Below are 24,414 nucleotides of genomic sequence, written 5' to 3'. Positions count from 1 at the left end.
TAATGTGCAAAATAAGCTTTAATTGTTCTTTCAAATACAGTTTGTGCTTTTATAAAAGCATCATCCAACATTTGATTTAACAGTTCATTAATACAATAACACAGTAAATATAATATGTACAGAGTTTATACTTAAACTATAAAATGACTTTAAATAATTAACGTTTTCTCACCTCACACTATCTAACAAATAGAAAGCAGATCAAACAGTTGAATGCATTCATAAAACAGTCATCCAAAACATACTTTGTGCTTATATTGTTACATCATCATGTAACCTGGATTATCAGGAGGTAATCACAACAATCTACTGAAAACTCATGAAGCAGCAGCAAAGTATCTTCACTGAAAAGTGAAATATGACTCCACAAAACCAGGAAATAACAAAAGTTAATCACTTTCATAGAAAGAATTCACAATTTTCTTTACTTACAGCAGCTGCTGGGTGTGAAAATGATCATAACAAAAAACGAGGCATAACATTAATATACTGTACAATGGCAAAGTCTGACAAAAACATCCCGCAAAGATCAGTTCATCAAAAATAGTTGTCTACTATCAGTCTAACTAACTAAATCTTCATCTGGAAAAATACTTAATACCAAACAGCAGCAGTGTCTAAAGTACAGAAAGGACTTTTTTTTTTATAATTGCAGTGATGAAATTATTACCTATGAGCCAAATATTTCACATTCTTTTCTTTATAGCACAATAGTGCACAATCACTAAGCTACGAAGACTATTAAAGAGTGAATAAGGCCTTAAATGGATGAAAACAGCTGCTATATATATTACCTTGTACTTTTATGACAGCTCACGAGTCAGAGAGCGAGAGCAGTACAGTCAGTATTTTTGTTTCACAGCGAACAGTGGCCAGTTTAAGCACCTCCGCCGCCTGAGTAAGTGCTGAGGGAATATATTCTCATAAAGCTTTGTAACAGGAAAACTATGCAAATGGTAAGAACAATAACTGATAAGTCATACTTTGGCTGTGGTGCGTGCCAGAAGCTGACAGAGTCTTCAAATACACCTCCTGACTGTAGCTCGAGCACAAGAGCACAAGACCATGAAGGGAGTAAGCTCAGAGTGAGAAAATGATGTGCATTAAAAGATAAGGAATACATAAATATCCCAAACTTTTTTCCCTAAAGTGGAATGTGTCTAAGACAATATCGAACTATTCCAGTAGCCTACAAACTGACAATTACAAAACTATCAATAATATAAGCCAGTGCGTACAGACGTAACTGTTCAGTTAACCTGATTTCAAGTATTTCACTGAAACATTCATATCAGTTTAAGTTACAGCAGCTCCTCAAAACACACCTCAGTGATCGGCTGCCTCCAGTAACAGAAGGAGCTGAACTCTGGGCAACTGAAGGTGGCGTTGTGTTGTGAACTTCGTAAAGGGAAAACGTGCTCCACCAGCTCACTGAGCCGGCTGTATCTGTGAAGCGAAAAAGCAGCGATGGGAACAATAAACATCTGTGTGAGAGAAACAGCTGACTGGAGCAAACAATGACTTCAGCGATGCTTCCATACTTACGATGTTTTATTGCCTTTGGCCTGCTCCAGGATCAACTCCCCTTTGGGGTTCACTGTGAATATTCGACACACGGGCACGCCCACTTGCTTGTAGGCAAACACGTCCTTAAACAAAGGAGGGAAAGAGCATAAGGGTCGTTGTCAGAGAAATGGAATCTAACCGAACAAAACACTACACCTCTTTTTCATTAAAATATAATCTGCTGTGATGAAGAAAAGTGTGTGATGGTGAGGAAAAGATCCAAACTTAAAATGATACAGTAACAACAAGTTAACACTTACGTTTTCTCTGTTCCCAAAGGCTGCATAGAAGGGATGTGTGTTTGTGAAAAACAAGTTCTTGATGTCTGTGAGGCATTCGATCTTGAACTTCTCAGGCTTTTTTTCGATGATCTCTCTAACAAGAGAAACACAAAGAAAGGATTGCAGACTTTAACCGTTGACCTTTCACTGCTGCTGCAGCTGCCTAGTTTAAATTTAGACAATTTCTAATCACATATGACCATTTAGAGTCAAATAATATCCAAAATGCACAGAGAGAAACAGGTTAGTGGAGATTTTGGTTTTCCAATACTGTTCAAGTCTGTCTTTAGATGCTGAACAGTGCAGGATGATGTGATAACTAGTGTGACCCACACTGAAACATTTACAGTCCAGCAAACAGAAGACAAAGCAGATTTGCTGTTATTGTATTGGGATGAATTAATATCTCAATTTTACGACGTTTATACTTGAACACCAAGTCTCAGAGGCAAATATTGTACTAGGGTGCTTTCACACCTGCCCTGTTTGGTTCGGTTCAATCTAACTCAAGTTCGTTTGCCCCCTAAGAGCGGTTCGTTTGGGCAGGTGTGAACTCAGCAATCATACTTGGGGGCGCACCAAAACAACTGGACCAAGACCACCTCTTCAAGAAGGTAGTTGTGTGTATGTGAGTATATGAATTCTACGTCCTGTGTCCAAAATATGTAAAGCCACTGCCCTCTACTGTTTGAAACATGCTAATGCAGTTGAATTTTGCTGTTGGATCTTCTGGTGGCAGGTTATGTGTATGGTGGTAGCTTTTGTCACCAACCAAACCTCCGTCCTTCACTTTGCAGCAAGAACGTGTGAATAGGCGTGCCTTAGTCCCTGCCTCTCAGCTGTCTATGTTGATACTTCTTCACGTTATAGACAAATTTCCAAAATAGAGACACTTAAGCCATAACTCTGAGATTTAGTTTCTCTTGGCGCTAAATAAACTCTAAAACCATCACCACCAATGTCAGAGATCTGTTAATGCTGCATCATCCTTGGTCAATCAAAAGAGGCTGATAAACATTTAGCACTTAAATCCTGTAATGAATTTAACTTGTGCCTTGCCTTTTCCAAATAATGCTACTGACTGAAAAAATAACTTAGAGTAAATGTTCAGGTAAAGGATTTGTTACCTGTGGAAGGCAGAGAAGAGGCTGCTGGGAGAGAGCATGAGGGGTCCTTGAGGGAGGAGAGTCCCTCTGTCGTTCACCCAGTGCAAATATCCTCGGGTCATGTCAGCCATGCCGATTGCTCGGGCCGAACAGTACAGGAACTTGTAACCATTCCTGTAGCAGTCAGATGTTAATTGATGGATTAAAATTTTTACTTTAACTAGAGCAACTTCACTGTTGGTCATCTTTTACACTGAGAGAATAGTAACCAATCTCTATCTTACTCATGCACTGAGTGGTAAAGCTTGGCGATGCCTTGATGAGTCCAGTCTTTCCCGAGCTGAGGCAGAATCTGACCAAACACATCTGATCTGTGAGGGGATAATTAGGGTACTCAATAAAAAAAATAATTTCACATTTTTTCTAAATTAGATTGAAGGATTTTAAATGAATACTTTACCTCACAAGTGACCATTTGTATATCAATTACTCACCCTGTCTTCTGTTTAATTCATGAAGAAAACTTTGTTTTTATCACATGGCTCTGGTGAACGACGAATCCAAAAAGTTCTTGATGAATTTAAGTCATTAGGGTCCATGTTTAACCACAGAAAAACTCTATCAAAACATCTGTTTACAAACTCTCACACAACTTGTGCAGTATAATCCAAGTCCCATTTTTACAGTCATATGCTCAGTACTTCCCAAACAGACAGCCCTTTGTGACAGGAAAATGAACTGAAAGTGATACTTATCTATACTCTTTACAAAGCCAGACTCCATTTATAAAAACAGTCATTTTTACCTCACTGAGCACAGTAGCTGCTGATTTACCACTGCCTTGATCAGTTAGTACATCTGTGTTATTAAGTGACTTTGTTGAATCTGAACTAACCCTTTAAAACACCAAAGTCACACAATAACACAAACTAAGGAACTGATTTTAACGGTGTTAGACCAGCAGCTCCTGTGTTCAGTGAGGTAAAATGACTGTTTTTGTCAGTGGGGTCTGGCTCTGAAGAAAGCATAGATATGTCTCACTTTCAGATCAGTTCTCTGTCGTAAAGGGCTGTGTGTTTGGGAAGTACTGAGCATACGACTGGATAAATGAGACTTGGATTAAACTGCACAAGGTGCATGAAAGCTTGTAAACAGATGTTTTGATATAGTTTTGCTGTTGTTAAACGTGGCCCCCTATGACCTCAATTCACCAAGCATTTTCTGAGTTTTTGGAATCTTTGCTCACCGAGGAGGCATTAGAGAAAAACTAGGTTTTCTTCCTTTATTTAACATAACACAGAATGAGTAACTGATACACAAATGGTCATTTTGGAGGTGAAGTATTCCTTTAAATCTGCCTGACCTGCCTCAGAACAGTTATTTATTATCGCTCCCTAAGAATAAACGTAATATAATTATGAAGAGGTGCATATTTAGACTTTTTCTTACTTGGTGATGGTGCCATCGATGTCAGAGATTATGACCTTGTCGTCCCAGTTCCACAGGTAGATGGTGCCCTCGCAGCGACATGTCCCCTGATACTGAGTGGTTATGCTGAAAGTGACATCATTAGGCCCCTCCCTCAGCTTCAGGCTGGCCTGTAAGAGACAGAAGATGAATGGAGTTTAAAAGAGTACGCAGATTAAGCACTTTATCATCCTGGTAAGACTGTACAACAATTGGAAGAAGAAATACAGTCACTTTTTAAGGCAGCAGGGAGTCAATAATGGTATCTTACTGTTACATACACAAAAAATAAACAAAATAAATGAAAGCTCTGCTCTTCCCTCTTAGTTCGACTTTTTTCACTGGGCTTCATTTGACATTTTCAAATAAACAGCAGACTGTCTCTGACTAATTTTTTCAGTGACCACTTGTCTTACTATCTGCTCAGATGACAGGCGGAGGGACTTCTTGTAGGAGGGACAGGGCGCTGGTGCTGGGCCCTGTGTCTGCACGTGCTCAGTAGGCGGCAGAGCAGGTGCCACAGCGTTCAGCTCTTTAGTCTCATCGTCGCTCGACCACTCTGCTGTTTTTTGCCTGCAGGAGAGAATACAGTCTGAAGAGAGACCAGCAAACAACTGCAACTGAATTCAGACAAATGTACATCAAAATAAGCTCACTAACAAGACAACACACTGACATAAAGCCATATTTACAAGTGTGTGATTCAGGGTCAACAAGACAACCCTGCAGAATCATTTACAGACACTAGAGGGCAGCAGACCTCATCATCTGCCTGTTACTCTGCTTTGTTAAAAATTAAATGTGCAGAATATTTTTGACTTCTTATTCTACATAAAACCTACATGTATCTTTAATAATGTCTAGACCAAACTACAAACTCCCAGCTGCCTAGCTCAGGCAATATTTAAAGTTGTTCTCCTGAATTCTCAGTGATGAGTTTATGAGTCATAAAATGACAGCACTGCTCTCTGACTAACATGCTAATCCAGCCGGTGTGGGACATGTTTACCCAACACTGCTTGTGTTGGTGTGTGACTGTAGTGTTGTGAGGAAGCCACAGCTTTTGTTGCTGACTCACTGTGTTTCTGGGGCCTGGTGAAGGGCAGGGCTCTCTCTAGACTCCTGTCTCTCCAACTTGGTCTCTGATGATAACTGAAGAAAGGAGGAGACACCATCAGCCACGTTGTCATAGAAATGCAAAACAGGGATGTTATGGTTACTGATGCGTTCTGACAGCCTGTTCCTCATTTGACTAGAATCATTTACAATGCAAAGTCAGACTGACGTCCATGTTACTGTAAACACACAGATGGCTGAGTCACGTAATCAGTACCTGCTTCACGCTGCTCTTTCTCCAGAACCACCAGCGTCCAGACTTTTTTGGCATTTTCTCCTTCACCCAGGCCTCCTCTGTAGCCTGCCATCCAGATAAATTATTCATGTTTAAATAGATATGTATGAGCACATACTATATAAGATCCAAGGGTACACTATATACACATTAGATTGAGAGGATACCTTTGGCAAGTTCTTCTGAAAAGCCTGCATACTTAGTATCAACGGTGCGGCCAGTGTCCAGTTATAATACCTGGAAAAAAAGGCTTATTTAGCTGTAATGTGCACATTATGTCATTATTAATAAAGATATACTGTGCAGGACTTTCCTACAAAAACAAACAAAAAAAAACATCATGGTTTTGCTTAAAATTCACACAGGAACCGAACAGCAGGCTCCCAGGTGAAAGTCCAAAGTTTGTTGGACCCATCCACCTTCTGTCCCACCTGCCTATATGGACTTTGTCACTCTTTATGTTATGATAGTTGCTGGAGGCATTTCAAAGTGCCACTAACCTGGGCATATTATACCGACGTAACGGGTGTCTGTCTTCATCCGTATCTTACTCTAACATCCACTGACAAAGGGGCGGTATTTGACGACTTGGGTTGTCACCAGATGCCTCTAAAACTGATGCACCCGGTGCTAATCATATCATCATGAAAGGTGCCTCTTTGCATTGGTCTTTGATGCTGAAATCACTGACAAAGCAGTGAGAGTGGGCTGAATATCACAACAACACCAAAACCAGAGTAAATCTGGGGCTGGCTTTAACTTTGGTTTCAGCTGGAGAGTGTGTTTACAAACAGTTAGCAACAATCCTGCATAGTATATCTTAAATGAATCATATTAATTAAACTGTGAGTCCAGTGACTGTGAATTAGGGAGGAAGACTCACCTGTTTGCAATTTTCACCACCAAATTGGGATTGTCGATAATTGCTGGATTCTCTGCAAATTCATTGTAGGTGATGATGTGCTCCATGAACTTTTCTGGAATAAATGCAACATAAAAGCCTGATTGTAGATTATGAAAATTGCTCATAATAATAATAACATCATCAGGATGCAGCAACTGAGAAGCAGGACAGTCAAAACATGTTATGCATCCTGCTTATTTAATCCTTATTAACAGTCATTCAAAGGTTTATTTGTCACATAACTTAGTAATATGATTGGTGAAATGCAATGTGGTGCTCTAATGTGCTAAAAACTATTAAAAATAATGATTGGAGAAAAGAAATATCATGTATGCTATTCAAGAAAGAAATTTATAATATAGGTCAAATAGTAAAATGTGTGTATGACACAAGTGCAACTACGCAATGATTTATCAGGCAAACAGACAATAAATCTCTTTTTCCATTTGCAAGATAACTATTAGAATCCTGCAGTATAGTGTAGTCAGCTCTTGCTTTCAAAATCTACTTTCCAACCTGTATTCTGTTTTATAAAAAGAACTAAAAACTACATTTTCCAAATGTAGCATCTTCTGATTGAGACATGTTGCATATGCAGATATCACGGGCAATTTAGGAGCATTCTTTGGACATGTGTACAGCATTCAAAAGGTGTGTCTCAGCTGGGGTTTTTACTGCAGTTTGTGACACAGGGCCTCTTGCCTTATAATAGTCACCTCGCACACACCAACGAGGCAAAAGTTTGCAAGACTGCAGCAAAGATAAACGTCCAAAAGAAAGGCCCACACCCACTGTTAAACATTATGAAAGACTTGGATATCAACTGGTTGACTGTAAAAATTATGGACATAGCCATGACATCACCCACTGGTTTGTGAACTCCCATTTTGAAACCTCTGATTTGGCATTTCAGTTGTCGCCATCTTGGTTTTTTTTAGTTAAAACTGGTCATATCTGGACGAGGGATTAGAGCTGTATTAGAAGCAAGGGGTGGATCTAACTGACAGAGGACACTGCCTGGCCACGCTTTTAATTTTGCTTAACTTTAAGTCATATAAATATTCACTCCTTATACAGTTGTCATGAATGTTGAAATTAGTTTGTACCTTTCTGTTTGTACCAGGCTGTAAATATGTAAATTTCTGCTGTTAAGTTGGGCACTTTAACATGGGGGTCTATGAGGATCGAGCCAGCCTCAAGTGGCCGTTCAAAGAACTGCAGTTTTTGGCAATTCCACGTTGACTTCATTTTTCAGCCCTGGAGGGTGCTGCTTGGTTTAAGGAATAAAAGATGGGGGCTGTGTTCGCATGGTTGAACGAGACATGTGAACAGCTTAGTAGGAATATTGTCTTTTTCAGTTAAGGTCAAAAACTGAATATCTTGTGCATGTAACATAGTCACTGTTACTGCAGTTGATAATTGCTGCTAATATTACCTTTAGGGATCTCTGAGTTCTCAGCAACGCCTCCACACAGTGACAGGGTGACGTCAGGCAGGTCACCAGCAGAGTCAGACAGACACTCGGTGCCGCTGTCTGCTGCTGCGCTGCCTACAGACTGGGGGGACTGGGATCCAGAGCACCTCCCCATCTCGACCCAGTGTTTAGGAACCTGCTCAGACTCACTGAAAACACACACAGACAGTCTGATTTCACTCAGCAGCAACCACTGAGTTGCATTAACAGTTGCAACCACACAAGTAGGGCTGGGTATCATACATCAGCATTTTTAGCACAAACCCAACTGTGGGTGCACAGAACAAGTACTGAAAACTGTTAAGTACCAGAAGTTGGAATTGAATGTTTTGTCATACATATTATATTCATACTGTACATAATTAAATACCTGGATTCCCAGGTTTGTACCTTTTTGGGAAGTACCGGGCAACAACGTCAGGTTCAAGTGCATTCAGGTCATCCAGGTAAATATCTTCAGGCCCCTGATGTTGGCTCCTCTTCCTCACACCTTTTATTAAAGCAAGAAAAGAGACGCCTTCTCAGAAATCGCTGACTTCATTTTTTTCCTTTCCACTTCCTTTTCTTTGCATGTGAATGCAGCGCAGCCCCAGACACAGAATATAGACTCAGAAACCACATCCTTCCTGTTAACATTCACTTACAATATTCACACAGAGTGTATGTAGAGTACACTCATAAAATCTGGCGTTTTACTGAAGACTTTCCCACGTCATTTCAGATGCTACATAAGAATTACTGAACCATTAGAATTATAATAAGCCTCTATATAAATTGTAAATATGTCAAAGGCTGATAGAATTAAAGGTTTATAGCCTATTTTAAATACATTTTTTTGTTTGATTCCCCCCATTCATTGTACTCAGTGACTGATAATTGCTTTTTTCTCAAAAACAGGAAGCAGCTGCATTCTTTATTTTTTGGTAGCCTACAATCTTCCTATTCTTGCCATTATTATATTATCTTGAGATATTAGGGAGAGGGCATTTAGGACTGGGTGTTGGTACTTGATACCTTTAAGATATCGACCAAAATCACCCAGTACCAAGCAGTATCAAAAGATTTCCAGTCAAACAATACCTGCATTTAATAGCTATCGCACTGGGCTGTCAGATCCCCGACCATCCCAAACCCCCACGGGAACTTTCTGTTGCTGCCATCTCCAGAGCCAATCGGTTCAACATCCCTGTTAGCACGCGCTAGCATGTAACACCCAGACCTTTAATGGTCCCAAGAATCTCACACAGACACTGACACAACTCAACTCTGTCGATGAACTCATAAATAACCGTAGAGCTCACACTCCTGCAGCAGCTACTACCCATACAGTCTGCAGTGGGGTGATGTTGAGCACGGTGTATTTGACGGAGTTAATAGTTGAACATGCCAAGATGCCACCAAAACACCCTGCCCTAAGAGCATAATTTCCATTCCAATAATTTTCACACAGCCCCTAAGACGATCCTTTTTTTTATAGAGAAACAGAACCAACAACTTCTGTATTTTCAGAAACCTAGTTATAAAGGACGTTGTGTTACCTCTCCTCTTGGCAGGGGAGTCAGTGGCTTTAGAGGAGGCGCCTGATTCAGGACAAGCTGCTGCCGAGTCTCCAGCCATGTTACTGCCTCCACTGGCAGCAGAGCCGCTGCTCCTGCGGCTGGGTGGCGAAGACGTCCACCTGGTCTTGCGTGTGTTTTTTAGGCTGAGGTCAGAGTTCGTGGAAATGGCCTCAGAGGTAAAACTGCTTGACATTAAATCTGAAATGTCCTGCTTGTGCTTGGTAATGTTTGTATTGCACGATGAAGCTTCGGGGGGCTGTGGTTTGCAGCTGCGCTCATCAGCTTTGATGGTCCGAGGCTCAGGCTTTACAATACTGCAAATGGGATCAGTGGCTCTCTCTTCGTCCCTCTCCTCCATGGCTTCTGTGCTCAAGATAACCCTGAAATGTGTGTTCTCAGAGGGAGTGATGGTCAGCGTCTTTGGCTCTGATTTGTCCTTTTTGTTGACCTGAATGCAAGAAAGGCAAGCAGGGAAAGCTTAAACATACGTGCATGCATTTCCGAAAAATCTCACCAAGCCTCTACATATTGTATAAATGAGGATATGAACTTGCAATTCAACCCTACCAATCTCCCCTCATCTCAAAGTTTAGGCCAGACCCTACAAGTCTAGGCCTGAGCCTTACCCTGGTGGATTCTGGAAACTCTCCCCAGGTCCACTGAATGTGGGACTCGGCCCTGAGCATGCTCTCTCCCGGCTTCACCATCAGTTCAGAGTCACTCTTGGGCGACATGGGCTCCGACATCTCCCTGCTGTAAGCAAACACCACATTTCTACTGAGTCAGCAGTCATGAAGTCACGGGAGCGATTTGTTTTACTCAGCCCTGCCTGTTTTGATAAAGTGGACTGTCTCATTGTTTCCCTGTGCTTGTATGAACAATGTAAATATATGACAGGACAGAATGAGTGGGTGGCGTACGCAGTGCAGGGGGACCAGTCTCCATCAGAGAAAGGGTAGCTGTCCCACTCGAGGGCAGTAAGGGGGGAATGTTGCCTGTGGTCCATATTGTCCTTCATCACGGAGAGTGTAGATCCCCTGAAGACAGGAAACAATGAAATTAATAAAAGGCTTATGATGAATAAGAGATAATAATCCAGCTTTTTCTACTTACCGTCCATTGTGCGTGTTGTGCTCCTCATCTGAACTGAGCTCACACAGCTCCAGCTCCCCGCCTGCAGGTGTGCTTTGCTCCTCCTTGCGTGGCTCGGCCTTGTGCTTCCTCCTGCGTCTCCTCTTCTTTTTCCCGGCTGTGTTGAAGCAGGGTGGGAGGTTTCCAGAAGCAGAGTCTTCTGGACTCAGAGGCTGAGTGTTGTCCGCCGCTGATCCACCACATCTGGGGTCCCTGCTCCGGAACAGAGCCTCTTCTGTGGGGATGGGCGAGGTCACCAGGTGGGCTGGGACAATCTCCTGTGTTGAGGTAAGAAAAACCTTTATACACCGGCCTTTAGACACCAGGGGTGTTTTATGGGGGGTTTTTTCACGCGATTAATTTGCACGCCAGTGAGCTTGTCTACACCTGGTATTAACATGTATCTTGGGTGAACTGATCACAAGTGGACAGTGCTAAATGCAAATGTAAACAACCACAAAGATGCATTTTGATTGAACAATTGTGCATTGGGCCCTTTTGAACTTCTAGTGTAAGTTACATAAGCAGTAACAAAATCCGAACTGGATATGCATGATAGACACAGGTGTGAACAGTGATGTGTCTCAGCTATCCACTTGTGCTCGGATCACCAAAACGCATATTAATACCAGGTGTGAACAGGCTCAATATATGGGGTCTGCTGCAAAAGTATAAATCCCGCTTTAAGGGTCTACAGCTGCTGCATGCTGCTGTGAGGCTGTTGCTAGTCACAGTGATGCTTTCAGCCAAATGCTAACATCAGCATGCTAACATTCTGATGTTGCACTGGTATTTGTTTACCATGTTCACCATCTTAGCTTAGCATGTTAGCATAAAGAAGTGTTTCATGTTGTCATCACAGTGATTTATTTCTACTAGTAAACATCACTTTAGCTGAAATTCAATACAAAAATCTTTCATTTATCATCATAAACTCACATTGTGCTTCTCCGTCTCCTGCACAAAAAAGGCCTCTCCATTGTTTCCAAGCTTCATGTGCAGCTCCACAGGCTCCCCATTGATTTCTATGTCAATCTGCAGAGTCAAACAACACAACTCTGTACAAAGCTTTGCTGTGTACTTCACCACATTCTCCTCAGTTGGCTTCAGGTTTTAACAGACGTTAATGAGGTCTGCTTACAGCAGTAAAGCCCCATATGCATGCACAACAAAGCTTATGGACAAAAAAAAACTGTGCCACAGATTTACCTTAAGATTTAGAGCTAAGCCACAGAAAAAAACAGGGAACAGCTTGTACAAAAGCTTGCTATATTCAGCAAATGCCACCAGTTTCTGTGCATGTGTTAAACAGACAAGGTTTGACTCAGACCTGGGCTGCCTGGATGGAATTGGGTTTTTATAAAAAGGTCAATATGATACAAGTAAACACAGTATGTGGGCTGTATGCACAGCAATGCTTTTTTTTATCTTTAAATAATCAGAAAGGTTAAGGAAATTACTTAAATATACTGAAGGTGTCTGCAAGATGCTGACATTTTACAAGCGCTCGAGATTAGTCTGTTTTTTCCTGCTTGGTTTCTTAACAATGACAAACATCCTTTGATGTCTCCTCTGCCACGAACAGATGACTTCCTGCACCGTCTGAGTCTCCTGAGAGCTTTTTTTGAATGGGTTGAGAATAAGAGGTTGAGAATAAGAGGCTAAATTGAGCTTAAGTCTGTCTATCTCACCTTAGTCCTCAGCTGACAACTACACAGTGTCTATAAATAGAGAGAAAGGGCAGTCTGCTCTTGTGAGAAGCAGAGAGTGGATTGGATGGAAATGTTCAGAGAGCTTCAGAGGGAAGCAGAGGCGCTGAGGGCCACTAGAGAGCTGGAAAAAGTATTGTGCAGCTATCCCACAATTTACTGCATGTTACTGCAGAGTTTTGATTGCACGATGAGTGAAATATGACAATGCGCTGCCACTGCAATAAAGGTAGGGGGGATTTTTTTTAAGGTTTTGAGGTGGAAAATCACTTCAGTTGCACAATTAATCAGGCATTACTTTTCATGTTCTTTAATAAACAGAATTAACAATGTGTGTGTAAATCATTGCCTCAGAACTTTTAGCTAGTAGACTCAAAACTAAGCATCCAAAATTCAGTCAATATGATCATTTTTGGGGCACTCACTACTTTCTCCCTGGAGCGAAGCACCCCCAGTTTTCCAAAGCGGACGTGGAAAGGGGAGCACTGGAACGTCCCATCAGGCTGTCGGACCACGATCACGTCGATGCAGCCCGACAGAGTGGCCTGATTGAGCCCCTTATACAGCTCCTTTACTGTCACCAGCACCTGGCCTGCCAGCTGCCCCACGTAGTTCATGGTGTCCACCTGTCAATAAAAACACACTTTATTAAATGGGGCATTCAAATTTTAAAATGCGTCAAACATTTATGACAAATGGCATAAAGGGGTAGTTTGGATTTCTTGAAGTGGGGTTGTATGAGGCACTTATCCATAGTCAGTGTATTATATACAGTAGATGTCAGTTGGCATGCTCCCAGTTTGGAGAAGCAGGCAAAAGTTCCAACACTGAGGCAAAGCAATGCACTGCTGTGGATGGGTCAGCAGCAAAAAGTACTTTAGCCACCCAAAAACATCAATATCAGTGTAAGTGTATGATTTATTAAAAATATATTCACTGCTTTACCTCAATGTCAGACAGTAATTTCTGACGGGAAATGAAACTTTTTATATCACTCTCTTGAAAGCCAGACTCTGTTGAGAAAAACAGTAATGTAAACTCGCTGAACACGGGAGCTGCTCGTCTTCTGCTGCCTGGATTCATTGTTTTGTTTGTGTTATTGTTTGGCTTTAGTGTTTTAAAGAGTTAGTTCTGATTCACCAAAGTCAATCGTAACACAAACTATTTAACTGATCGAGGAAGCTGTAGACCAGCAGCTCCCGTGTTCAGCGAGTTTAAATTACTGTTTTTCTCAAAGGAGTCTGGCGGCTTTTGTGCTGTCTGACAGAAAGGTACAACGGTGATAGTGTTCTCAATATAGCATACACTTCAACCAATATTGATCTTTATAAGGTGAGCCTTTTTTTAAGTTGCTAAAATATGTTTTGTTGTTACCCCAGTCCACAGCAGTGCATTGCTAAGCTTCCATGGCGGTACTTCTGTCTGCTTCTCCAAACTGTTGGCACGCCTACCACCATTTCCTGTAGATAATACACTAACTTACAAAGCACCTTATACAAGCCCGCAACAAAAAAAATCCTAACTGTCCCTTTAAATATAAATTAAGGTCTTCTTTATAAAAAGTGGGACGTAATCAACATCCGCAAGAATTTTAAGCCATAAAATTATAAAATCCTAAAAATAATATGAGTGTTTGTTAGGAGGAATAACAGTTGTTTTTTCTTTAATATTTTCATCATTTACTGTGTGTACCTGAAATCCCATTCCACCCAGTTAGTTTGTAGTTTCTCGCCTACCGAAAAGAAAAAAAAGACTACAATCCTGTGGAGACTATTTTCAGGAAGTCAAGTCAAAGGAGTCAAGTTGGGTGAGCATAAACTTTCACTCGTCTTTTTTCTCTCGTTTCATGATTGTCACACTCTTAAAGTTTCACCCTGTCAGGTTAAATTCTGAATTGTGTTCTCTGTTAGGTTTATGGACCAATACAAACCAGCCTACCCTTAGGTACTATACTCTGAGTGCCTGAGATTAGCCACTATGTTTTCCAAACAGTTAAACGTATCACTATCTTTTTTATAATTAAAAAAAAACATGAGAAATAGCCTACATCTTTTTTATCATGAAGTTATGAGGCCAGAATTAAGCTGCATAAGAGAAATGACCCAGTGAGCCTGTATTTAAAGACAGTATTCTGCATTTATTACCTCCTATAACAAGTTAAAACACACCTGAATCTCTAGCAGAGTGAAACCACACACTACTTTCTTTCTGCGTCTTACTAGGTCAGTGTCCCAGCAGTAAGACTCCTGTTGATCAGAATAGTCTGCAAAGGAAATGCATGCCGGTCCCTAAACACAGCGGCTCTGTCCCATTTTCCTCAAAAGAGTCCTGAGCTGACGAAGACTTAATCTGGCCCTCGACTGCACCAACAAGGCTGCTGCAGACTAGCGCAGAGCGGACACTGTGTGTTTCTGTCTACACATAAACCCACCCCAAAAATCACAATTTGGGCCAATATAATCAGCCACTTTAACTCTTTTTAAACTCACGTCACTATTTTAGCACATCACTTCACTGCTGAGTGTTCCACCATTTTTTTAATGCACCTGGATTCTCTTGATCCTCCCTGTACGTCAGTGTTTGTCATGAGTGTCATTATGTGCTCTCAGCTGGGCTCAGCATCTGTAATTACTGTGGAGGGCAAAACACCATTTTCAATGTGAGCTCAAATATTTTTCAGATAAATGTTTGAATAACTGACCTATGCACAAGGACTTTTCGTGTGTGCGTGCGTGTGTGTGTGTGTGTGTGTGTGTGTGTGTGTGTGTGTATATGCAGCCTGAACAATGACACCACAGCAGTGTGTTTCAGTATTTAGGACAATGGTTCACACTGACTAAATCAGAGCTGCATACCAGCTGGATGGACTTTGAAACCATTCAGGCTCAGTCTAGTATAGCCATGATAATTAACTCACCATCAGGTGACGACAGTGTGTCACCTAAATGCTGCTGACTTTCATGTGATAACAATATCATATATAAAGAAGATATGTGGAGATAAATACTGGGAGATGATGGAGATTTGTCTGCAGATACACTAAAGTTTAAACACTTATGTTATTATCTATTAAAGGGTAACTAAGGTACTTTTTCAACCTGGATCCTGTTTTCACATGTTTTTGTGTATGAGTGACTAATGAGAACAATTTTTGAAATTGGTCCAGTATTGAGGGCTGTCCTTAATTCACCCAGTTCAGTGTGAAAATATCAGGAGAGAAGCGAGAGGGAGGTTGGACATCAGAGAAGTGGCAGGGGCAAACAGGGTGTATAGAGCCACCATATTTTCACATCTAACTGGGTGAATTGAGGGTTTCTTTCAACCAAACCAGAGTTAGTGATCGTTGGAGCAGTGGAAAGACAAACCAAGGTTTTTGTGAGTTTTATTTTGTTTCTGTGGACTTTGAATAAAGTGTGTTTTATGAGGTTAAAATGAGTGAGTTTGGCGATAGTGATTTCAGGGCACAGACTGTATAAAATAATGGCCATAACCTCTGTGACATCACCCACTGTTTCGTGGACTTCTGTTTTAAAACCTCAAGTTTGGCATTTTGGCTGTCATCTTGTTTATTGGAGCCAGAAATTACCACATAAGGATGAGAGGGTGGAGCTATGAAGGAGCGAGGGGTGGATCGGACTGCGAGCCCAAGGACACTATCCATAGGCAGCTTGTCACTCAAGGCGACCAAGTTCTTAATTATGCATAATTGCAAGTCTTAATAAAATGTAAACAGGTGAGTTACATGAGACTCACCCCCTGTACAGTTGTCATGAATGTTGAAATTAGCTTTGGAGACGAAAACCATTTTTTGTTCCAGGCTGTAAACATGTTAATTTCTGCTGTAAAGTTGGGTGTTTTAACATGGAGGTCTGTGGGGATGGACTCACTTGTGGAGCCAGCCTCAAGTGGCCATTAGAGGAAATGCAGTTTTTTGCACTTCCGCACTGAATTCATTTTTCAGCCCCGGAGGTTGACGCTCGGTCAAAGAAATAAAAGAGGGATGCTGTGTTCGCACAGTTGATCAAGACATGCAAACAGCTCAGTAGGAATATTGTCCTTTTCAGATATGGGCAAAAACTAAATAATTTCTCCATGTAAACACAGTCACTGCTACAGCAACTGGTAATTGCTGCTTCATTTTTTCAGTGCTGGAGGTTGCTGCTTTTTTCAGGGCTGTTTCTACCAAAAAGGATCTTACTCTTTTACAAAAAGGTCTATCTCTGTAGGGATCCTTTCTATAATTTGCCGGACAGTAAGAATAACACTCGTAGAATAACACTTGTATCACACCTGTCGGCTGCAGCCCTCTTATTCAATACTGGACCACTTTCAAAAAATGTTGTTCCCATTAGTTACTTAGACACAAACACATGGGAATGTAGGATCCAGGTTTGAAATTACAGAGTAACCCTTTAAGCTTTAATATGTCTGGTTGGTGAATGTTACAAATCAATGAGCAGGATAGCTTTATGTTAATATTTGATTAACAGGATTGTTGCATCAGTGTAATCAAAGTATCTTGATTTGTAAGGCATGTGATACACTGGATTACAATAGAAAACAGAATTCCCATCTGGTCATTTTATCAATTTTTGAGAAAATTCAAAGTATTAGATAATGTCACAAAATAAAATTATTTTTACTGTGATTTATCCATCCATTTATACATTATTGGTCACCTCCAACAGAAAGGTCATCAACAGGTGTTTGATTTGGATTAGAAATCAGGTCAATTAAATGCTGTCTTGGCTACAACAGGCCTCAGTTAAGCATAACTCACTCTGCATATTCAAATGGAGACCTCACCAGCACCCCAACTCACCAGAGTCCAAGGGGACTTCAGGTGCAGCCGTCGGTCCTGCTGCTCTACAGGTGACCTCTCTGAGAGCTCCATGTCACCCCAACAGGAGCCTCCTCTCCTCCTCTGTCCACCTCAGCCAACCTGCTCCTGCTCTGTGCCATGCAGCACAAATCCTAGGACCTATCGTACCCCTGTGACTGAGCACAAACTCTAAAAGGAAATTTCCCCCAGCCTTTAGCCCTAAAACACTTACATAACCTCTTTGTAACGGCCCTGTCACTGCCAACTTGAGTCTGAAAAGTCTCCACAGAGACCTTGAAACAGCCTGAGGGAACATTTTAATCTGTTTCTTTAAATAATTCATAAGTCATTTACTCTATAATGCAAAAACAATGACAAAGGCCCATTGAAAGCTGCATTTAGCGTGTGATGTAAAGCCGACCATACTGAGCGTATTTAAGCATGCTATAGTTGTTTTGCATTAGTTTCTCAGCCGAGGTGAAGCTAAAGCTGATAGAGATGCAGCTGTTAGAGGTCATGAACTAAATTTGACCAGTTAATACTCAAAAAGTCACCCAGATTCCACAACACTTAACTTAAAACTGCAGATGGCACAGAGAAAAAGTCAGGGGATCACCAAGGTTAGGATAAAACATCTGGGATCATGAATATATGAGCAAAATGACAATCCACCCAAAAGATGTTGTGATATTTCAGTCTTGACTAGGGCTGCACAACATGAAGGAAATATATGATAACGACATTGAATATTGCCATAAAGATATTACTTGCGATAAATAAACAGATATTAAAGTGTGCTTAATTCTGCCTTTCCTTTGCTTTCAGTAAAATTTAAATAAAATACAAATCCAAAGAGTGCTTGTTGAGTTAAAGGTCCAGCGTATATAATTTAGGGGCATCTTTTGGCAGCCAGAGAACATAATAATCATAACTTTGTTTTCTTTAATCACCGGAAAGTAAGAATCGCTGTGTTTCCATTACTTTCGAATGAGCCGTTTATATCTACATAGGGAGCAGGTCCTAGTTTGAGTCCATTATGTTGTACTGCCATGTTTCTACAGTAGCCCAGAATGGACAAACCAAACACTGGCTCTGGATAGGACCATTCACATTTTGCCTTTTTGTGTCAGCTGCCGTAGTTCTCCTACATGCTTGGCACACTGAAGAAGTTTCAGTTGGTTGCAATGTTGCAGCCTCACCACTAGATGCCACTAAATTCTACACACTGGACCTTTAAAACAATGAAGGACATTATTCTAACATTTCTTTATCAAACAAACTGAACACTGAACTTAAGACAAAAGGCAACAATAGAAAAATAAGGCTAGTTACATTTTTAAGTCCAGTTTTCTGTTAATACTGTCTTTAAACTAACTAAAAAAATCCTTGAGTGCACTCTTTCGAGATGTGCTTATTGCCTTAGCAGCCAAAGTAGTAGACCAACTGAACAACATTTCCATCCCTACAGCCACGCTGCTAGCATGTCTAAAAATGGCTGTTTAGTGATGATAAAGTCGCAGCTGTAACTCAGTTATAAGTAATACAACAAAAGCTACTGCAGGCATTCACTGTTCTGCCACCGGTTGATAATAGTTTCACACTGTGTTCCTGTAATGTGCAGTGGCTTTCCCCTCCAGTGGACCACAGCACATTGTAGAGTGAAAGTGCGATGTTCATGTAATGGACAAAGCAGAAGAGTCTAGATGAGAGTCATCAGTCGTGATAACAACGCTGCACAACCACAGCTCTCCAGTGAGCTGACTGCACTCTGTCTGTTTGATCTACACAACACGCCAAATTTAGTAAAAGCCTCGACTCCCACAGCACTTCATATAAACCCCTCTGCTACAGCACACAGAGGCAGAGAGAGAGAGAAAGAAAGAAAGAAAGAAAGACCTTTGGAGCTGAAGGTGTTGTATTTCCTCATTCACAGGAAGCAAACTGTAATAACTTCATAATTTTAAACTCTGTAGCTTGTCTCTTAGGTCCATCTCTGTGCTACATTACTAAATGCCCAGTACTTAATGATTACACATCCAGCACAACCAGATCTCACGACACTCTGAGGGGGCCTTAAGAGGTGTTAATCCTGTTTACAAGATTAGGACAAATCTAGCTTTCCCTGTCTCGGCACGTTTGTCCTGCTTACTTTACGTCCAGTGTCCAACGTGATTCTGCGTCACTCACTGTTGCTCTGACCAACGTTGGGTCACTGCAGCTTTTTACTTCAGCCACCTGACAAATCTAACATCACAAGGGTTTTCATTCAGCTAACTGTACGCTGATAATGAACCTAGGGCTGCACCTTGCAGGTATTTACTTTATTCAGTTAATAATTTAGTCCATAAAGTGTCAGCCTAACAGTCCCACACATCACAATATTGAATATATAATTTTATAAAACAGAGAAATGCAATAAATCATCACATTTAAGAGCAGCAACTAGAGCATGTATGGCAAACTAATCATTTCAGCATTAAATGCTGCCTATTATGTATGGGTGATATGGTCTCTGGGAGAAATATTAATTTGGATATCTCCACATTCACTGGTTTATCAGCTGTATTGGTGACTGTAAGAAGGAAAAGACAGCAGTTACAATTTGAGGTGCGTTTGAGGGGGTTGGGGAGTATTGTGATATTTTGCGTGGCAGTATTGTGTCTTTACACGGACGCCACAAATTGACTTGATACTCATAAAGTCACCCAGATTCCACAACACTTCACTTAAAACTGCAAATGGCACAGAGGAAAAGTCAGGGGATCACCAAGGTTAGGATAAATCCTCTGGGGATCATGAATATATGAGCAAAATGACAATCCACCCAAAAGGTGTTGTGATATTTCAGTTTTGACTAGGGCTGCACAACATGAAGGAAATATATGATAACGACATTGAATATTGCCATAAAGCTATTACTTGCGATAAATAAACAGATATTAAAGTGTGCTTAGTTCTGCCTTTCCTTTGCTTTCAGTAAACTGCTAAAATTTAAATAAAATAATTTGAGGTGCGTTTGAGGGGGTTGGGGAGTATTGTGATATTTTGCGTGGCAGTATTGTGTCTTTACATGGACGCCACAAATTGACTTTTTTTACTTTATTAGGGTTGTAGGAATTGACACACTTAAGTATCTCTCAAACACTGTATCCACCCTGCTGTCATTTTTATTTTATTTTTTAATACTAAAGGCAACTGTTGGTTCCTTTGGTCCGACTGGACAAAAAGAACACATAAAAAGTAAACTTTTTTATGCATATACGTAGGTGTGTGTTCTTTACTTTTACTATGACAGTTTTCCTAAATTTAGATCTTTAAAAAAAGGCAAAATATCACCTTGCACACAGTATCGCACTAATTCGCAATATATTGAACTCCTTAAGGAGTTCAATATATTGTGAATTAGTGCATTAGCACTAGCATTAGTGAATTAGCACTAATTCGCAATATATTGAACTCCTTAAGGAGTTCAATATATTGCGAATTAGTGCGATACTGTAACGATACAATAACGATAAATTTATCATTATTGTATCGTATCACCAGATTCTTGTCGGCTACTTAACTCAGACCTGTTGTCCCCATTCACGGACACTTTTTTATGCCATCTAGTGGCAGTAAGAGCACAATACACTAATCCATGTAAAAACAAGATGGCAGCCATCTCTGCCAAGTCAGTCTGCAGCCGATCCCGACACAAAAGTGAACAAGGTCCAAAACCTGATCACATTTTATTGTTGAAACTTGTTCATTTATGATTAATAATGTTTATAGTTTGATATGGAAACAAATTTGACCAATTTTAGCAACAGTAACAAGCTGAGACACTGTTAATTAGGAAGTGCTCGTTTGAGGACATTGGGACTTTATTATCATTGACAATGTTTAGTATTTTATACTTATTGGGTCCTACTGATCACAAATAGCTAAGAGAAATGAAAATATATACCAAACAAAAGTTCTGGTCTCAGGAGGATATTGCAAATACAAATTTAACTTCTGGTAGCCGACTAGAATTATAAAATCAGTTGCTTTTACAGTCCAGGTACATTACAGATGACTGACGTGAGATGAACAGACTGAAAACTTTTATGTAATTAGATAAAATATATGTTAACAAAGTTTGGGGACATAATATACAACTGGAAAAAGTTATAAATCACAGTATATCACAACATATGTTATCGCAATAGCATATCATATCGCAAAGCGTTTAAAATTGTAATAATATTGTATGGTGACTTAGGTATCCGGTTATTACAACAGCCTTAAGTAAATACTGTAAATACTGACTATTGTATCACAGCTGAGATATGATACAGAACACTGATCACAAATCAGGGTCCTTATCTCTGTTTGACAGTTTGCTGTTTAACACAATCAGATGATAAATCCTGTATACTATCAGCCACTGAGTGTGAAAACTATAATGCTCATTATGATAATAAAGATGTAGTCAAGTCTGTATAATAGCACCATTACTATTTATGTTATGCAACACCTGTAGATGATGTTAAATCTTCAGGTGAAGCAAAGTAGGCTATTATAAAACCTATGAGGCGTTCAGGGACACAGCTGGAGGGTTGAATTTGACAAGACAGACATTTATGAGACAGACTGGAATTTTATAAATAGCAATAATATGTCGTACAGTAGTAAATGTCCGGTTTGTCTTCATTGAGAAGACACAGAGTGTCTGCTAGTCCGTGTTTTATCGCTGATATCGGATGTCACAACACTTCACACGCGACACTCAGTATCAAACAGGACTCACGAGTTACACACCAGCCGCTAATGACTCCTGTAAAGACTGCGCTGACACATTAACCAGCATTAATACACTTCCTGTCTGTTTTTATTCATTCAGAGCTGTTAAATGAGGAGGAGGGCTGATTATATCATCCTACCTGCTGGAGTAGAGGCTCAGCCGCAGGGAGTCACACCTTCCGTCAGCTCTTCCTCCACCGGTCTGTGTGTGTGAGCTTCTGCTGCTGCTGTGATGAAGCCGACACAACCACGTGACTCTGCAGCGCTCAGTGTGCACGTGATTACAGCATGAGGACGTAGCATCAGGTTCATTATTGGGGCTCATTATTAGGGGTATGTGAGGAAAGTTGTATGTTTGTTCTCCTGCACTGTCAACCTTTGAAATGTGGAAGCCCCCCAGAACATTTTTTTATGAGAAATTTACATTTCTAAAAATAAAAATTGTCTCTCAAAACATACTTGAAAACATTAAAAACGATCATTAAAAAAAATATTTTAACATCGCTTCAGTAGTCGCAGCTCTCTGTATCTGTAAGGCACAGTGGCACAACCAAGAGGGGGCCAAGGGGGGGCCATGGCCACCCTAATACAATTGCTGGCCCCTCCAACGAAAATTATTGGAGATTGACATTACTGTTTTTGAGAGGCTATAGTGCACTCATTTTTTATGCTAGCACAAAAGTAGTAGTATATTGTGAAACTAGACAACCTAAGGCATCCATTGGTACCAACTGTGTCAGTGTACATGTCAATGGGTCCTATGGGTACCCATGTGTCTCTCCTAAACTTGTTCCCAGTAAATGTTTGTTCCCTAAAATCAATGTACTCCTTTAAATTAAAGCTGTATATTTGTATTTCTGAGGAGAAGGACAACCAGCCTATTTGAAGAACAACAAATTGCCCATCAGATACACAACACATTAAAACAGGATTGTTGTGGAACTTAGAATGTTAACTGTACCAGTGTTGGTCCATGCACATCAGATAATTAGTAATATTAACTGAAAAAATCCGTTTGTGATTCCCTAAGTCTCCATGTTGACATAGTTTTTAACTTGCCTATATACATTTTTCTGAAATTCAGTTATGTAGCTTTTAGTTTTAGTGTGCCAGCCCAAGATTTTCAATGACCCCATCTGGCCACATCTATGAAGATTTTCTGGGGGCGCCACTTGTAAGGCAATGTACTCATGTCAGTTTCAGTCAGTTTCCTTCTTTCTGTTTCATTCTTACAATTCCTTTGATCTAAATTGTGTTTATGGTATCCTGTGTTTATTCCTGATTTGTTTTCACTTCAAATTTATTGTCCAAAGTTTCACAATTGCTTCCAGTAAAAACCTCAAAGGCCAGCTGTTGTCTTCAGCCTTTATTAGAAGCACACTGAGCTGGTTGTATGACTGTGAAGCTGTGACATGAAATCTGCTCTCCAAATCTAACTCTGACAAATGTATAGGCTATCACCATTAATCTACTGATGAAACTATTTTAATTAATGGGCACATTTGACTCCACAAAGCACTGGGTAAAAACATGATCTCCATGTTGTAGCAGATTATTAGTTAAAGTACTTTTAAGAAAAAAAAGTTGAATTTATAGGTATTTATGTATCAAGACCAGGGGCGTAAATATAGACAGTGCAGGCAGTGCGGTTGCACTGGGGCCCCAACAATGTGCTGGGTGGAGAATGGGCCCTTATGTGACTGCTAATTTGAAAATATGCCTGTGTTCAAAGAAGAACTCTTATTAAAAAAACAGTACCATTAGCTATATATGCCCTTGAAGAGGGCAAATCCATCTCTGTTATGTTTATTTTTAGTCATTAGCATCTACAACAAAATTATATGCTTATTCTACAACTGTAAATCAACTATTAAAATTGTTAAATTGATCATTTTTCATTTTCTTTGGCATTGTCACATATAGATATGCAATGATGATTGCTGGTCTCTGATCATGTGACGAGACAGTATTTGCGTGACAGCATGCACTAGGGCCTGTCGTAACCCACCTTACGTCACTGATTAAGAAGCTCCCAAATCTAATCAGATCATCTACTGGGGGACCCTGTGGTTCATGATGTTTCTATCATATTAACAGTAATTTCTCTTCAGTCACTGCATTTAAATGGTGACTCAACAAAATGACTTGGTTCACCAGAACAAAAACATCTCTCCTTAAAGTCTCCTTAAAAGCACAACCAGATTGTTCAGTGTGAAACATTTGTTTTATTCTACCATGATTATGCAAGAATATATGTAGTACTAAAATTATTTATTT

At 40.3% G+C, this 24,414-nt stretch overlaps 1 protein-coding gene across 1 annotated transcript; it reads right to left on the bottom strand.

The window, feature by feature from the left end:
* Positions 1 to 22,446, bottom strand: LOC126397358 (phosphatidate phosphatase LPIN2-like). The gene is made up of 20 exons (XM_050056064.1): positions 22,278 to 22,446; positions 12,974 to 13,174; positions 11,779 to 11,874; positions 10,822 to 11,117; positions 10,629 to 10,745; positions 10,335 to 10,461; positions 9,688 to 10,156; positions 8,540 to 8,639; positions 8,111 to 8,298; positions 6,655 to 6,748; positions 5,939 to 6,008; positions 5,754 to 5,837; positions 5,499 to 5,572; positions 4,837 to 4,993; positions 4,403 to 4,551; positions 3,238 to 3,324; positions 2,975 to 3,127; positions 1,827 to 1,941; positions 1,546 to 1,649; positions 1 to 1,446 (listed from the first exon to the last, which is right to left on the bottom strand). The coding sequence occupies exons 2-20, from the start codon at positions 13,163 to 13,165 to the stop codon at positions 1,302 to 1,304; spliced, it is 2,817 nt and encodes a 938-aa protein (XP_049912021.1). The 5' UTR covers positions 13,166 to 13,174; positions 22,278 to 22,446; the 3' UTR covers positions 1 to 1,301.
* Between the last annotated feature and the right edge of the window lie 1,968 nt (positions 22,447 to 24,414).

The sequence above is a fragment of the Epinephelus moara genome, chromosome 11, assembly GCF_006386435.1.
Source record: "Epinephelus moara isolate mb chromosome 11, YSFRI_EMoa_1.0, whole genome shotgun sequence".
In the NCBI taxonomy this organism is placed as follows: Eukaryota; Metazoa; Chordata; class Actinopteri; order Perciformes; family Serranidae; genus Epinephelus; species Epinephelus moara.
This window is presented reverse-complemented; position numbering and strand designations above follow the sequence as displayed.

Coding starts and splice junctions, on each gene's coding strand:
- LOC126397358 (XM_050056064.1), bottom strand. CDS start 13,165: ATGAACTACGTGGGGCAGCTGGCAGGCCAGGTGCTGGTGACAGTAAAG. Junction 11,875..12,973: donor TTCGCTCCAGGGAGAAAGTA/GTGAGTGCCCCA, acceptor TTGACTCTGCAG/ATTGACATAGAAATCAATGG. Junction 3,325..4,402: donor ATCGATGGCACCATCACCAA/GTAAGAAAAAGT, acceptor ATCCCCTCACAG/ATCAGATGTGTTTGGTCAGA.